We start from the raw sequence: 15,427 nt of genomic DNA, 5'->3' as shown, positions 1-15,427 counted from the left end.
TTTCATTCAATTCTGAATCTAAATCATGTATTTTAAGCAAATTTGAAATTTGGCCAAAAATGAAAAAGTGGGAAGGGCCTTTCCACTTTTGTCAAAATCGGCCAAAAATGACATCTCTTGAAATTCTCCAAAAATCTGACGGTATAATCGAAATTGAACGCTGATTTCGATTTAGTCATTGGTTTTCTCTTTAGACTAGCCGTTTAAAAAATTAACGAAAACCGTTCTGTTAGCGCACCAACTTCATTTATGGTTTTTAACATGTAAATGAAAAACTATAAGACCAATAGAAAAATAAACCTGATTTCCGTGATTTTCATTCAATTCTGAATCTAAATCATGTATTTTAAGCAAATTTGAAATTTGGCCAAAAATGAAAAAGTGGGAAGGGTATAGCCTTTCCACTTTTGTCAAAATCGGCCAAAAAGAACATCTCTTGAAATTCTCCAAAAATCTGACGGTATAATCGAAATTGAACGCTGATTTCGATTTAGTCATTGGTTTTCTCTTTAGACTAGCCGTTTAAAACATTAACGAAAACCGTTCTGTTAGCGCACCAACTTCATTTATGGTTTTTAACATGTAAATGAAAAACTATATAACCAATAGAAAAATAAACCTGATTTCCGTGATTTTCATTCAATTCTGAATCTAAATCATGTATTTTAAGCCAAATTTGAAATTTGGCCAAAAATGAAAAAGTGGGAAGGGTATAGCCTTTCCACTTTTGTCAAAATCGGCCAAAAATGACATCTCTTGAAATTCTCCAAAAATCTGACGGTATAATCGAAATTGAACGCTGATTTCGATTTAGTCATTGGTTTTTCTTTAGACTAGCCGTTTAAAAAATTAACGAAAACAGTTCTGTTAGCGCACCAACTTCATTTATGGTTTTTAACATGTAAATGAAAACTATAAGACCAATAGAAAAATAAACCTGATTTCCGTGATTTTCATTAATTCTGAATCTAAATATGTATTTTAAGCAATTTGAAATTTGGCCAAAAAGAAAAAGGGGGGAGGGAAATCTTTTCTTTGTCAAAATCGGCCAAAAATGACATTTAAATTAAATCTGACGGTATAATCGAAATTGAACTCTGATTTCGATTTAGTCTTGGTTTTCTCTTTAGACTAGCCGTTTAAAAAATTAACGAAAACAGTTCTGTTAGCGCACCAACTTCATTTATGGTTTTTAACATGTAAATGAAAAACTATAAGACCAATAGAAAAATAAACCTGATTTCCGTGATTTTCATTCAATTCTGAATCTAAATCTTGTATTTTAAGCCAAATTTGAAATTTGGCCAAAAATGAAAAAGTGGGAAGGGTAAAGCCTTTCCACTTTTGTCAAAATCGGCCAAAAATGACATCTCTTGAAATTCTCCAAAAATCTGACGGTATAATCGAAATTGAACGCTGATTTCGATTTAGTCATTGGTTTTCTCTTTAGACTAGCCGTTTAAAAAATTAACGAAAACCGTTCTGTTAGCGCACCAACTTCATTTATGGTTTTTAACATGTAAATGAAAAACTATAAGACCAATAGAAAAATAAACCTGATTTCCGTGATTTTCATTCAATTCTGAATCTAAATCATGTATTTTAAGCCAAATTTGAAATTTGGCCAAAAATGAAAAAGTGGGAAGGGTATAGCCTTTCCACTTTTGTCAAAATCGGCCAAAAATGACATCTCTTGAAATTCTCCAAAATCTGACGGTATAATCGAAATTGAACTCTGATTTCGATTTAGTCATTGGTTTTCTCTTTAGACTAGCCGTTTAAAAAATTAACGAAAACAGTTCTGTTAGCGCACCAACTTCATTTATGGTTTTTAACATGTAAATGAAAAACTATAAGACCAATAGAAAAATAAACCTGATTTCCGTGATTTTCATTCAATTCTGAATCTAAATCTTGTATTTTAAGCCAATTTTGAAATTTGGCCAAAAATGAAAAAGTGGGAAGGGTAAAGCCTTTCCACTTTTGTCAAAATCGGCCAAAAATGACATCTCTTGAAATTCTCCAAAAATCTGACGGTATAATCGAAATTGAACGCTGATTTCGATTTAGTCATTGGTTTTCTTTTTTAGACTAGCCGTTTAAAAAATTAACGAAAACCGTTCTGTTAGCGCACCAACTTCATTTATGGTTTTTAACATGTAAATGAAAAACTATAAGACCAATAGAAAAATAAACCTGATTTCCGTGATTTTCATTCAATTCTGAATCTAAATCATGTATTTTAAGCCAAATTTGAAATTTGGCCAAAAATGAAAAAGTGGGAAGGGTATAGCCTTTCCACTTTTGTCAAAATCGGCCAAAAATGACATCTCTTGAAATTCTCCAAAAATCTGACGGTATAATCGAAATTGAACGCTGATTTCGATTTAGTCATTGGTTTTCTCTTTAGACTAGCCGTTTAAAAAATTAACGAAAACAGTTCTGTTAGCGCACCAACTTCATTTATGGTTTTTAACATGTAAATGAAAAACTATAAGACCAATAGAAAAATAAACCTGATTTCCGTGATTTTCATTCAATTCTGAATCTAAATCATGTATTTTAAGCCAAATTTGAAATTTGGCCGAAAATGAAAAAGTGGGAAGGGTATAGCCTTTCCACTTTTGTCAAAATCGGCCAAAAATGACATCTCTTGAAATTCTCCAAAAATCTGACGGTATAATCGAAATTGAACGCTGATTTCGATTTAGTCATTGGTTTTCTCTTTAGACTAGCCGTTAAAAAAATTAACGAAAACCGTTCTGTTAGCGCACCAACTTCATTTATGGTTTTTAACATGTAAATGAAAAACTATAAGACCAATAGAAAAATAAACCTGATTTCCGTGATTTTCATTCAATTCTGAATCTAAATCATGTATTTAGATCCAAAAGTGGATCTATTAACGATGGAAGTGGAAAGGCTATACCCTTTCCACTTTTTCATTTTTGGCCAAATTTCAAATTTGATGACAAGATGCCGTACCCTATCGGGAACTTCCTGAACGGAGTGAGGGCCCCCGGGTAAAAAGAATGAAAAGTAAAGTATGATTACGGCAATTTTTTCTCATCGCTCTGTGTTTTTGAAGTGTTGCTTCTTTTTCAGTTGTGTAAACCATACGCGTCTAACATATAATCATCCTGTCTAGGAGAAAAATTTGAAGAAAAACAATTTAAAAAACGTTAATTGACAACACCAATATACAGAACCAGCATTTAGATTTAGTTATAATAGGTAAAAGCAACTTTTTTAAGGAAAAGTCACGGTAATAAAATTGGGTTTATTTCGATGTGTTCTTAAACTTGGATAGTGCTATATAAAAACAGGATTTAGATTGGAAATTTTGCGAGGATTACAAAAATGATCTTGGTTTACACATGAGAATTAGATATTTTTGATTTACCCGAATGTAGACGTTTTAACCACTTTTTATTACGTTATAATCAAGATTAAATATGATATCGTTTGTTAACTCAAATCTATCAAGGCGCACGGCAAAGTTATGCTGGTTCTCTGTTTTCCCTGAATAACATAATGTTAGTTATAATAAATGCCATGACAAATTCAAGAACTGCGCTTGCTGTTTAGTAGCATTACCTCGCCCGTAATAGTTTTTTCTTCAATTTTCATTTGATAACAAACCAACTGAGCCTTCAAGGTTGTTGGATGAGGGGCTAAGATAACCTATGAGCCTGTAGTAACTGCTTGTACCCCCGCCCCCTTGTTGTTCCCTGTTGAAAGTTAAGCTTTTTCATATAAAGTTCCTTCAAAATGAGCAATAATGCTGATACATTGGGAAGTGCACACCGACATGAAGATAACTCTGAAAAAGGAAATATACAGGCCTTACGAGAAGACTTGGTAAATTTTTTCGACACATTCCTTGTCTCCGTAAAATATTTTCTGATTAGTTAACGTTGTTGTGGCTGCCAATAGCTGAAAATGTTCTTTGTCACTCGGAAAGCAGTTATACTTGTTTGTTCACTATTAACAGATATCTACAGCTGTAAAATTTTTGCAAAATCCACGTGTGGCAACACGTCCCAAGTCAGAGAAAGAATCATTCTTACAAAGGAAAGGATTGAACCATGCTGAGATTGCAGCAGCATTTGAAGCTGCTGGAACCAGTGAGGAAAAAGTATTGTCATTAGAACCAATCTAGTCTTGTTTCTAGAATTCAAGTTTCATGCTTGCTTAAAACAAAAGGATGGGACTCGTGGACACTACTCCTCTGTTAAAGTGGCACAGTTACATGAGTACAGCCATGCTTTGGCACCAGTTGCAACATCAAAATGGGGCTTCTTCAAGGAAATTATGAATGCAATGATCCTTATTGCAGGAGCTGCATACAGCCTTCATTATTTATACAGGTAGAATGACTTCTATTAGTTTGCAGTTTGATATACTGGTTTTTGGAAGAAAAAAGAGAGAAAACTAACACATTTCTATTAAATCTTCCAGGCGATTCATAGAACCTTTCTTATTTGGCCATAAGAAAAAGAATCCTTTAGAAGATACTGTTGAAGAAATGAACAAAAATCTTACTTGTTTAGTAGGCAATGTTTCAGCAGCAGTACAGGATTTATCTGATACAGTTGCTACGCTTCGTCCAAAGCAATATGAACAATCCGAGATTAAAGAATTAAAAGCTGAAATGGCTTCTCTAAAAGCAATTTTGCTAGGAAGGTAAAATATTAATACAGTATCGTAACAGAATAAGTTCGGCCAATGGAGGTGGTGCTACTAACTAGGTATGTTTACAGCTTCGTTTCATTTGTTTGTTTTTTTTATAAATAAAAGGCGGCAGTTTCCAGCCCCTCCACCAATTGTAACTGGAACTCCTTCTATTCCCTCTTGGCAACTAGACACGTCGTCAGGAGAAAAACTAAATCTTCGTGCAGAATCGACAAGTAAAACTAACCAAGGGGATGGTGTTTCGTTGTCCTCATCGCCGGAGATAATTTCTGTTGAGGATATGCCCACAAATTCTACATCGCTGACCAAGGCGGGTTTGAGTTCGGTGTCACCTGCCCGTGGTCCAAGTGAGAGCAGTGAATCCAATAGTGCTGAAATGGTAGAGATGGGGGCTTCAGGTGGCTCTGGTGAAGATACAGATTAAGATTGTGAAGTGAAATACTTTGTTATGCTCGTTCATTGTTTGGCACAAAAAAAAAACGAATTTGGAGATGTTCAATTGGAGGACATGGAAGTATTCAATTCTTTCGCCAGCGAGTTCAAGATTTAAAGTTGTATATCAACTAGTCCATGTATTGACTTTACTTATTTTGTCGGGTTCGGGGCATTAAGATAAAAAAGGGAAAAAGAAATCTTTTGTTTTTTGTTTGTTTTTTCTTTTGTTTTGGTAGGGTGAGCGATACAAGGGGAAAAGGGATAATGTTTTCTCACACTTCCGACAGGGGGATAAGATAATCAAAAGAAGGAGACAGGAAGAGTATTCACTGTACACAATTAAGAATGTTGATTCCACTTGGTTAGCCATATTGCTTTCAACAATAAATCTGTCAGCTGGAAGAATGAATAAGAAGAGAAGAAAGGGTCAACAAATCATGAATAACGCGGATTGTAAGAAGAAAAAATTGTCTGTCTCAGCACACGAAACTATACTCACCGTATTAAACCTATCCATCCAACCGCGGAGACGTCACTTCACTAGTTGTGTCTATTCTAGACAAGGCCAATCGTTTACACAACGAGAAAAACACTGAGGCCATCTGAGGACAATCCATAATGGTATTTAACAGTCCGATTGGGATTACTCAGTACTGTGCAGTCAGTTGTTGATGGAAGCTGATCATGAGTGAATGAACGCATAAGGGAATGAGACTTGGCTGCTGCAGAGGTGATAGGGAGGTGGGCAGAAGTGTGGGAACTGGTATGTGCTTGATGAAAATCACAAGTCAGCAAAACTACCAGAGTCGATGCGAGTGCAAATTCCTGCCGAGAACACTTCGAACATCCTGCGTGAATCGCAATGCGTCTAGTACTGGTAACAGGTTGAGCAGGGCAGTGTCCATGGGGTCAGAGAACCAGGATTTGATGGGTATGGCGTTGTCGGGGTAAGACCGATAGGCCGAAGGTGAATTATCCAATATAAATATGGACGACAAGTCCATCGAGATCATTTCTAGGTTCTTGGTGTAACTGCCGTAGTCCATGGTGCAGTGCTGTCTATAATAACGCCGCTGAAGCATACCTCGCTGGTTGTCCAGTTTATCTGCAACGGCCGCTCCATAAATCTCCATGCTAGCAGTAAAAATCACTAATGTGTACCATTGTGAAACCTGACAAAACAACAGTTACTTTATTATCTGTCCTTTTGAATAATTAAAATAAACACAGGGTTGAAAAACAATGTTCCAAAAAACATTTGCTGAGCATCTTACCACATCAAGGAAAAAGTCAACATGTGGACGCTTGTGAACAAAGAAACGAACAGGATGCCTGTCAATCGTGACTTTTAACACAAAATCAGGTGGGGTACCAGGTTTTACTGTTTGTCTAACTACACCATCATGGTGTGAGTGAATCAAGGTTTCGTCCAAGTCTAGTACCAGGATTTTTCTTCTCACCATACCTAGGAGATTTTTTCAATGAATTAATATTTGTAGAAAACCTCACAGACTCTTGTTGGTACATACTTAGTCTATGCTTTGACAATGGTGACAGTGGCGATACTTCATATTTGACAGTCTGATGCTGTATAACCTATAATGCAAAGCGTAGTGAGATTAAAAAAAATTATAGTGAATAACGATGAACATTACCGCTCTAGTATTTTTGCGAAAAACAAAACAAATGAAAGTCCATATCTTGGAAGCCAACACGAGAAAGGCGCGAAGTCCCATTTGCAACTGTTTCAACATTGGGACGGGATTTGGTCCGCGCATTCATCCGAAAATAAAGTGATAAAATTTTTGTAAGGGGTAATTTAAGGCCTGCTGCGCGAAAATTTCCTCCACTTTAACTAAGTTATCTTCATCGACACTTCTCCGCTGATTCCGCCATGTTGGAGCTTTAACAGCAGAACAAAATCTAGTCAGCAACGACTCCATCTGACACTAGCGGCATCTTGTGGTGGCTATATTTAGCTGAAAGGAAATTATACTCTTAAAAGCAGATTTGTTTCATTTTGATTCACTAATTGATCGTTTAGCAACTTCGTATGTTGATTTATCTCTCTGGCGTAAAATTAAAATTTTATCAATTATTTAAGGAAAAAGATGGGTTTTTCAATAATCCAAGGATTCTTTACAACACCGAATTACCATTAAAACTTGAAAATGTTGTCAAGCTAAAATTACACGAGGTCTCAATCTTCGTGGAGACAAAATATCGACTTGGCTACAGCAGAAATATCTAATAATAGCGCGGATCTATGGGCTCAAAAGTTAAAAGATGAGTTCTCGACGAGGTACAGGACGGATTTTTTACAATGTAACCTTGACTTTCTCCTTATTATAAGAAGCTACAATTTATAATTATTATAACGATGCTTTGGCAGTGGTTAAGAAAAAAGTGTGTACTCGTTTTGAAATCGCCACATAACTCGATACCGTGTATATCATCCATCCCGAAACACGTTTTTGAACACAAAAGTAAACACTTACACTGATCATTTCGTGTCTATGGATTACAGTACACTACAAAATGCAACCAGTATAATCGGGAAAGAAACGTGTATCGTACCATTCATATGTTTCACCCATTAATTTGTTTAAAATCAGTTTGAGACGATTAATCATACATACGTCAAACGTCGACAGTATGTTGAATAACTCGACTACGTCTTACGACTAGCCTACCTAGATATACAAAAATATGATGGAAATTGTAAATTCACAAGAAGAAAAAAAAAAAATATATAAAGTTATCTAGAACAGGTCCTGCATTCGAATCGTCATTGAACCCAGAACGCGACTATTAGTTTTAATGCTATTATGCTCCTTCTAAATAATAAAATAAAAATAAAAATATAAAACATAAAAAATAAAATTAAAATAAAAATGCAATGCATTCGAAGGGAGCTGATACTACCAATATAAATTACACAATAAAGAATCTAAAGAAAGAAGGGGGGAGGGAGGAATAACAATAAAATCTTTGGGATTCGTGTAACTACAATAGCAAATTCAAAATGTCTAGCTCGCTGCCTATATTCGAAACCAGATTTGGAGCTATGTGTTACGATGCGTTGTTTAGGTCACTGGGAGGGGACATTGAGGTTGAACCAGAATGCGTGTTTTATGCCTGCGACTTTGGATTTGTTATTATAAAAATTTAGAATAAAATCCAGTGGACAACATTCACTAAATAGACGGACGAAGAACTTGACAAACAAACGTAGTTTAACAGTCCAGTGAAGTTTTCCTTTTATACAATCTGATTTTTTTATATGCTTTTTGTTGGTGTGTAGTTAACAGCAACAGCGTCGCTGGTTCTCAAACGCTTCCGTCTTCCCGGATATGGTATACACGCTGTTGATTTCAAGCTTCTAATAGGACTGTTGGCGAAACATGGCGCTAATTTCTTCGATAGTTTTGTTCTTAGTTTCCGGCACTTTCTTCCAGGTAAACCAGCTAAAGAAAGCCAGGAAGACCGCAAAAATGATGAAAACGTATGGACCTAACAATTCCTGTACGAATAAAATGAATGAATTTCGATAAGAACGGCAGATTATTTTATTATCGAAGTGCGATCAACCTGAATAGGAAGAAATCCAAGGCCGACGATGAAATTGGCGACCCAGTTGACGGTTACGGCGATAGCGGTTGCCATAGGACGAGCAGAAGAATTAAACAGTTCCGTAACGAGGAACCAAGGAATGGAGCCAGGACCGGTAGCGAAGAACACGACGTAGACAATAATCAAGACGATGCTGAAGTATGCCAACCATGCCGCCACATCCTATTAATAACAAATCCAGCAGCACATTAGGTTTGTGTCCAGCATAAATCACATATTCCAGCAAGTAAATTGACACGAAATTTACCTTAAGCGCCAAACAGACAGTTAGAAGAATGACATCAAACATCATGCCAACCAGACCAATCAGCATCAACGTTTTGCGACCAGCTTTTTCGATAATGGCTAGAGAAACGACAGTCATCAGCACGTTCATGCCTCCCATACCCAGAGTGGCATATTGCGAAGTTTCAGCAGTCAAACCGGCAGACATGAAAATGTCCGTAGAAAAGTACATCACCTGTAGTTGTAATAATTAACCAAGAGTTAGCCGTGATAGTTTAGGATTCGAGTTTTTCATAAAATTTTACGGCATTGATTCCAGAGAGTTGCTGTGCCAACATCATCATAACGGCGATATTCATTGGAGCGCGCAAAGAAGGATTCGTTAACATCTCCTTTAAAGTAGTTTTGGGAACCAGTTTCATTGCTTCGAATTCAGCGCGCATTTCGTCCATCTCATCATGTACCTCCAAAGTCCCTCGCAGCCAGGTCAAAGCTGAAAAAACGAACAAATAAAAATAAAATTAAATAAATGAAACGTTGCCTTTTGCTTTCCTTAACGGGAAACGTCACCGCCCGTCTGACTAATCAATCTTTCTAATCACAATCCTGACCTCGTTGGGACTCGATCTCTTTTCCTTTATTCAGCAGCGTGTATTTGGGCGACTCCGGGCAGAATGGCAAAGCAATTAGTTGATAAGCGGCCGGGACGATGGTCAAACCAAGCAGAATGGGCCACAGAGTGGGTGTGCCAAGCAATGATTCCATACCCAAAATTTGTGACACTAGAATCGAGATAGTGACTACTAATTGATATACGGTACCAACCTATAGTTAATGATTAAAAAAAAAAAGATAAATAATGAAAGTTATACTAAACTGGAATCGTCAATATGTGAAAGTTGTCTGAAAAGAAATGACTCACAGCGCCACGCAGGTGGACGGGCGAGATCTCAGACAGATACATAGGTGCTAAGCCACCGTTCAAGCCGCAATTGATTCCGATGAATAATCTTCCGGCAATGAGCATTTCGTAAGAATTAGCGGTTTTAGTGAAAGCCTCCAGTAAACCTCCAATGATGGCAAATACATTGTTGAAGAGTAGAGCCCCTTTCCTATTGCACAAGATAAAGTATCATACAAGGAAAAATTGTTGAAGCTCAGAACTCCAGATCAATCATGACTCCTGTCACAAACCTGCCCATGCGTTCAGCCAAAATTCCGGTTAAAGATCCTCCAATAATACCACCGATGCAGAAAACTGACACTGCCCATGACCAAATAAGAGTGACTGCTGGTGACGACAACGCTTCGCCTGTTCGGTTATAATGTGAATCGTTGATCCATGTTCGGATAAGCTATTACAAAATCATAATAGAGCGAATAATAAATTTAAAAAAAAAAATGAAATATGATAAAATTGGAAGACAAAAAAACATACAGCAAGAAATATTCATACCTCTCCAGGTGAATTGACGACGCCAATATTGTAACCATGTTGAAAGGCAGATCCCAAGGCTGCAGCCGCAATGGCAAACGCCAATCTTCCGTTCAATCCCTACAAAGACCAGAAACAACGGATATCGTTATTCAAGGTATTTTCAGGAAAGCTTTAATTTCCCATTCAACGTCCCGCCCAGCAAGCCTGTCGGAAAAAAGAATTCAAGGATATGTCTCCTCTAGGACAGCCGATAACCTTGATAGACCCTGGAAACATTTCCTGTTCGACTGACAGACGTGCAGTTAAAACAACAAAATGAAATCTACGGCATGGAAAAAAAAAAAGGTTGTTGTAGCGGGATCAAGAGAATAAGGTCGAAGTCGCGCCAAACGACCTTCAACGTGAACGAAAAGACGTCACGCCAATGTAGTATCGATCCGGCGGAACTTCACGTACACCAATTCGTCTTCCACTACTTGTTCTGCCGTGCGGGGCTTTTACGAAACAACGCCATTCCTTTTTTGCACTTGTTGACATTGAATCTGGCAAACACTGACATGGCTATAAATGGCAAGAAAAGTCCCAATCACCTGTAAATTGGTAGCCATTAGTTAACTCGTCTGACGGATGAAGCCAATGGCGGGAAGTTTAAATCTATGGAAAAGGGAAACGAGCACGGTGCACTGTGGAATGTTATCGAATAGATCGAGTGACGGACCAATACTGACATCGGGTTCGGCGGTTCCATTTGTCTTTTATAACGGAGAGAAAAACTGCGCAGCCCACAGGACGTTGGCGTCGACGTGATCCAAGTCGCATGTACTGCGCGTATGAGCCGATTCCGCTAATCCTACTGGGCAGGTTACTATTGCAAACGGAATACACTGATTTCATCATCATGCCAGTGCTCTCGACGCTTAAAGTGGACCTATTGATGTTTATCAGCCAAAGGAATTGAAGGCCTCACAAAAATAGCAGATCAAAAGGATATGGGTTTTTATCAGCGCACAAGTGGCAGATTCCTCGTTATCTTTCGTTTCGTTTTTTTGAAATTTTTGGCACTCGCAGTAGTCCATTAACCACTTATCGGGCCATAATATCAACTGACATTCCAAACAGGAAAAATAGTTGCTGCGGGAACATCTCACGACTCAGTCATGATCACGATAATACTGCCCTCATCGAAAAGCTGATACTCGTTAACCTTCGGTTACCGAATATTCGTAGAAGAAGGCGAATGGCAAGGCTTTCCAAAGCACGAAATAAGAATGTTTTTTTTTTTTTTTTTATCAAACAAAAAGAGAATACACCGTCGACAATATTACTCGTTAATGTTATCATGCTGAAGCAGTATGATTTTTGAGTCCGCTCTACTTGCACCACCAAGAACGTAGGTGCGGCTATGACGTCAATCGTGAGTTGCTTTCTGATTGGTCGGCGTCGACAAGCCCCCAATCCTTGCCTCGTGACTCCCGACGACGCAACTTTAGCCGTCGATTGCATTTGTCCGAAAACATGCCAATGTATAACGGGCTCACAAAAAAAAAAAAAAAAGAACGAAACGTAATGCTTCCTTTTCAGACTCCTGGAAACGATAAAAATGATATGCTTTCCGAAGCGGCCACCGTCCTCTCGGCAGGGGATTGTTCTGAATTGAAAACTCGTGTGATGTGTGGCGCGACCGGATAAAAGGATGAAATTACATTCGAGAAAAATTCACGAAGTGATGCACGCTCAGCTTTTCGTCCTGGCGGTTGTATTTGCCACTTTCTATTGCCAACCCGCTTTGCCCAATAGTAGCTGAAACAGCAGGTGTTTGCACGGGGAAAAGAAAATACGTTCATGTGTTTTACCTGCATTGAAAAATGAAATGTTTGGCTATACAGATGGTGATTTTCGGCAGACGAAGGTCTTCGTTCAGTCAAAACGAGCCGGTATTAAAGTAAGAATACGCGTAAAACCACTATCGCACTCTGAAGCGAGCGACGTAGAACTGAGTGTCTCATCTAGAAACGAGTCACGAAAAACCGAAAGAGCTGCAGACCACGTCCAAAAACATTTCTTTCGAATACCGAAAAAAAAAACCGCTCAAGGTAAGACAGGTAGAAAGAACAACTAAAAAAAGCAAGTCTCTAATCAACACTATACCTTCAGGGCACCCTTTCTCCCGGTCTTGGAATCAAGCATTCAGCCAACTCCTCCCCAAAACACCATGAATGTTCGCACGAAAATTCTATACGCCTTTTTAAGATGAAGAAGCTCGTGAAAGGAAAGTTTTTTTTATCGTTACCCCTACGTTTGCGATCGTTTTCGAATTTAAACTAGGTGAGATTTTTTGTAGTTTTTATTTCGACTCGAAAGACATCTAACGGCAGAGTAAGTTACTCGATCAGTCAATCGGGAGTCGGAATTGCCACGTCGTACGTGATTAAATACATGGCGTCGCAAGAGCGTTCACGGTGAACTAAAAACAACGGGCGGGGAAAAAAGCAAATGACATGTGCCATATCGGCAAACGTGGAATTTTCATCTTACCTTATCTCCCATCCCCATAGTGGAATTAGGAATATGCCTATCAACTGAGTAGAACTACGGAATTACGCAAATTTATTTTTTGTTTCCGTCTTTTCGTAAGTACACGTGAACAAGAGCTAGTGAAGGCGAGCAGACGGCGTCTAGAACTTTGAAGAAGGGACCGAACGCGGGAGTGTCTCACTTCGCGCAGAACGTACAGACACCTAATCAATAAAGCTCTGGAGTCACGCACAGTGTGTTTATGGTGCCCAGGTCGCGAAGGACTTCTCCCTCCTTTTTAGCCCTTTTCAAATAATTTTTTTGGGGGAATTTCGATCTTGTTGTAGCGACACAACTCTGTCTGATTAAACAGTCAAATTTTAAACTTGTTCGAGTTGCAAATCCGCCCGTCAAATGCCGCTAGCGAGACTAGATTGCGCTGAACAGCGATCGGAAGAATCTGGTGCTAAGTGCTGAGCTAGTCGAAATAGCAAACGAAACCGGTACGAGAGCAGCTACTTTCAGACTGTGTAGAATTACAATTACAACTTCTCGAATGGACCCCATAGTTCGACTTGTCTTAACGATTCTTTATCTAAACGAGAATGACCAAAGATCGAATAGTTCGCTTCAAAGGTCGTTCAAATAAGATCTTGGAACGCGTGCACGGTGGTAAATGCACTCATTTATGAGCCGTGTTACTCAATCCGATGCGTTGCTCTTTTTGTAGGTCAGGCAATTCATCTATTACTCTCCTGTTCCTGCTTCGATTTGAAAATATGATTTTAGATTTAACGTATGGTCAAAAGCGATATTACAAAACAGCAGCGGTGGATTTTCCAAGACTTCCTTATTGTTACGAGCGTTATCAGAGATCATTGTTCATGAAAGAAAATCTACTTTTGATATGTGGTGAGTTGTTGACGGATGAGTGACACCACTAACTCTAGTCCCATGTCACTGATAGGAAAACAAATCAGACGACAAACTGAGTAAATTGGTTAGCTTTAAGAGATTTTGGGATGACTGACGGATGCTACTCGATAAAAACACATATGGGAGTAGACCATAGCAACTCACAAACGGGAAACGCGTCAAGGACAACGAGGGCGTTCATTAAAGCACACTGCTTGACATGGTATTCATTTGGTTCGCTCTATCGATAAACACGGGATTGAGATTTCCTCTGTTCAATTGCCGAATCACGCTATCCTGTTCTACGTTCTTTTACTGTTTTAACTGCTAAAAAAGCAATGAAATCAAGACCAAGGTTTGGTGGACAAGACGTGATAGATTGTGCACTTGATCTAACAATCAGTCTGGCTTCTTTCCATTGAAGGCAAAGTCCTCCCAATAGGCTACTGTGATCAAACTACTATCCCGTTCAAATGCTTATCAGCTGCTAGGTTAGGTAAGGCAGACCTAATCAGCTAAAGATAGAAGAAGAAGAAAAAAAAAGAGGAAAACTTAATACGTTTTCCGTTGTACTGAAAACGTTTAGATGCCGAGTGCTTGCCAGCAACAGGAACGAAATCAAACAAGACACAACTAGTTTTAAAGCAGTTGATTATGTGTCAGTCTTGGGAACAGCGTCCAAAAAAGCGAAAAAGAATTTTGGAGGATGTAGCCAAGATGCGCCGACGCTTACAAATGAACAGCTATTTTTACTACTAAGACATGCATTTGTAGCTCGAAAATCGCTTGACGAAAAAGTAAAAAAAAAAAAAAAAACTAGAAAAATGACATGATGGATCAAATTCTTAATTTCGAAACGAGAGTCATCCGGCGATGGATTGTTTCTTTTAATGCGGAACGAATGAATGGTATGCAGAAAACGGGAATCACGGGTGCGTTGATGGTACAACGCACGAATACCCGCGTGACTTCAATGGTAAAAATAGGTACCGGCGGGTCGACGACGGTGTTGGGAGCTCAAGGTCATGTGCGTGTCCGTGAAAATGATGCGTCTCTTATTGAATACGGCATTGTCATCGGGAAGAAATATAGGGGATGGAATTTCGAAGTTTAAAAAAGAAAAATTCAGACTTACAATGTCATGTCGTGATCGGCGTTCGTAGATCGGTGACCCGAGATCGGACATGGAAGACCGCGTAGAAGCATTGCCGTTTTCGCCGGGCAGCTGTAGCAAGGTTAGCGGCCGGCGTTCTTCGAGACCACTCAGCGTTGTGTCGACTCCAGTCCCGATGGCCATATAATCATCTGCATCCATTTTTTAAAGGGCTAGTTTCCTTCCTTTTTTGACAATCGAAGATAAATACGATAGGGCACCGACTGATCAAAATCAATGTACACCAGGAAAAGGTGAATTAGTTCAACTTGTGAAAAGGAAATAAATAATTAAAACACCACTCTTGTTAAGGGCTACGCGGATGATGTTTCGTCCGCTAGCCGACTCGCAAATGTCTGCTGGCTAGTCAGTCGATGCAGCATCTCTTTTACTTCTCGACGAGGTAAAAATAGATTTCT

At 38.6% G+C, this 15,427-nt stretch overlaps 3 protein-coding genes and 1 long non-coding RNA gene across 9 annotated transcripts; 2 read left to right on the top strand and 2 right to left on the bottom strand.

Annotated features, from left to right (window-relative positions):
- Nucleotides 1-3,599: 3,599 nt before the first annotated feature.
- On the top strand, nucleotides 3,600-5,327 carry LOC116930883 (peroxisomal membrane protein PEX14). Of its 2 annotated transcripts, none has more exons than XM_032938311.2 (5): nucleotides 3,600-3,861; nucleotides 3,995-4,127; nucleotides 4,175-4,370; nucleotides 4,462-4,686; nucleotides 4,801-5,327. In XM_032938311.2, exons 1-5 carry the CDS (start codon nucleotides 3,772-3,774, stop codon nucleotides 5,117-5,119), a joined length of 963 nt encoding a protein of 320 aa, XP_032794202.2. In that variant the 5' UTR covers nucleotides 3,600-3,771; the 3' UTR covers nucleotides 5,120-5,327. The 2 variants fall into 2 exon arrangements, with proteins under 2 accessions (XP_032794202.2, XP_032794203.2); XM_032938312.2 differs by having other exon boundaries at nucleotides 3,607-3,861; nucleotides 3,995-4,138; nucleotides 4,207-4,370.
- Nucleotides 5,248-7,060, bottom strand: LOC116930887 (CTD nuclear envelope phosphatase 1A). The gene is given in 5 exon segments (XM_032938318.2): nucleotides 5,248-5,953; nucleotides 5,955-6,302; nucleotides 6,405-6,595; nucleotides 6,660-6,726; nucleotides 6,786-7,060. Coding segments are annotated over 5 exon segments (771 nt in total). The 5' UTR covers nucleotides 6,909-7,060; the 3' UTR covers nucleotides 5,248-5,911.
- A 503-nt stretch (nucleotides 7,061-7,563) lies between these two features.
- LOC116930866 (solute carrier family 2, facilitated glucose transporter member 1) lies at nucleotides 7,564-15,399 on the bottom strand. Of its 5 annotated transcripts, none has more exons than XM_032938291.2 (9): nucleotides 14,991-15,399; nucleotides 10,445-10,543; nucleotides 10,183-10,343; nucleotides 9,911-10,100; nucleotides 9,600-9,813; nucleotides 9,294-9,481; nucleotides 9,011-9,223; nucleotides 8,722-8,925; nucleotides 7,564-8,653 (listed from the first exon to the last, which is right to left on the bottom strand). In XM_032938291.2, exons 1-9 carry the CDS (start codon nucleotides 15,168-15,170, stop codon nucleotides 8,513-8,515), a joined length of 1,590 nt encoding a protein of 529 aa, XP_032794182.2. In that variant the 5' UTR covers nucleotides 15,171-15,399; the 3' UTR covers nucleotides 7,564-8,512. The 5 variants fall into 5 exon arrangements, with proteins under 5 accessions (XP_032794182.2, XP_032794184.2, XP_032794183.2 ...); XM_032938293.2 differs by lacking the exon at nucleotides 14,991-15,399 and adding an exon at nucleotides 12,962-13,469; XM_032938292.2 differs by lacking the exon at nucleotides 14,991-15,399 and adding an exon at nucleotides 12,575-12,711.
- Nucleotides 12,380-12,877, top strand: LOC116930914. The gene is made up of 2 exons (XR_004398634.2): nucleotides 12,380-12,519; nucleotides 12,581-12,877. It is a non-coding gene; the product is annotated as an uncharacterized LOC116930914 (long non-coding RNA).
- Nucleotides 15,400-15,427: the final 28 nt, after the last annotated feature.

Source organism: Daphnia magna, linkage group LG9 (assembly GCF_020631705.1).
Source record: "Daphnia magna isolate NIES linkage group LG9, ASM2063170v1.1, whole genome shotgun sequence".
Classification (NCBI taxonomy): domain Eukaryota; kingdom Metazoa; phylum Arthropoda; class Branchiopoda; order Diplostraca; family Daphniidae; genus Daphnia; species Daphnia magna.
Note: the sequence above shows the minus strand (reverse complement) of the source record. Positions and strands in the feature narration are given on the sequence as shown.

Coding starts and splice junctions, on each gene's coding strand:
- LOC116930883 (XM_032938311.2), top strand. CDS start 3,772: ATGAGCAATAATGCTGATACATTGGGAAGTGCACACCGACATGAAGAT. Junction 4,128..4,174: donor ATTTGAAGCTGCTGGAACCA/GTGAGGAAAAAG, acceptor TCTTGTTTCTAG/AATTCAAGTTTCATGCTTGC. Junction 4,371..4,461: donor AGCCTTCATTATTTATACAG/GTAGAATGACTT, acceptor TAAATCTTCCAG/GCGATTCATAGAACCTTTCT.
- LOC116930866 (XM_032938291.2), bottom strand. CDS start 15,170: ATGGATGCAGATGATTATATGGCCATCGGGACTGGAGTCGACACAACG. Junction 10,101..10,182: donor TTGGCTGAACGCATGGGCAG/GTTTGTGACAGG, acceptor CTTGTGCAATAG/GAAAGGGGCTCTACTCTTCA. Junction 9,224..9,293: donor AACTCTCTGGAATCAATGCC/GTAAAATTTTAT, acceptor TTACAACTACAG/GTGATGTACTTTTCTACGGA.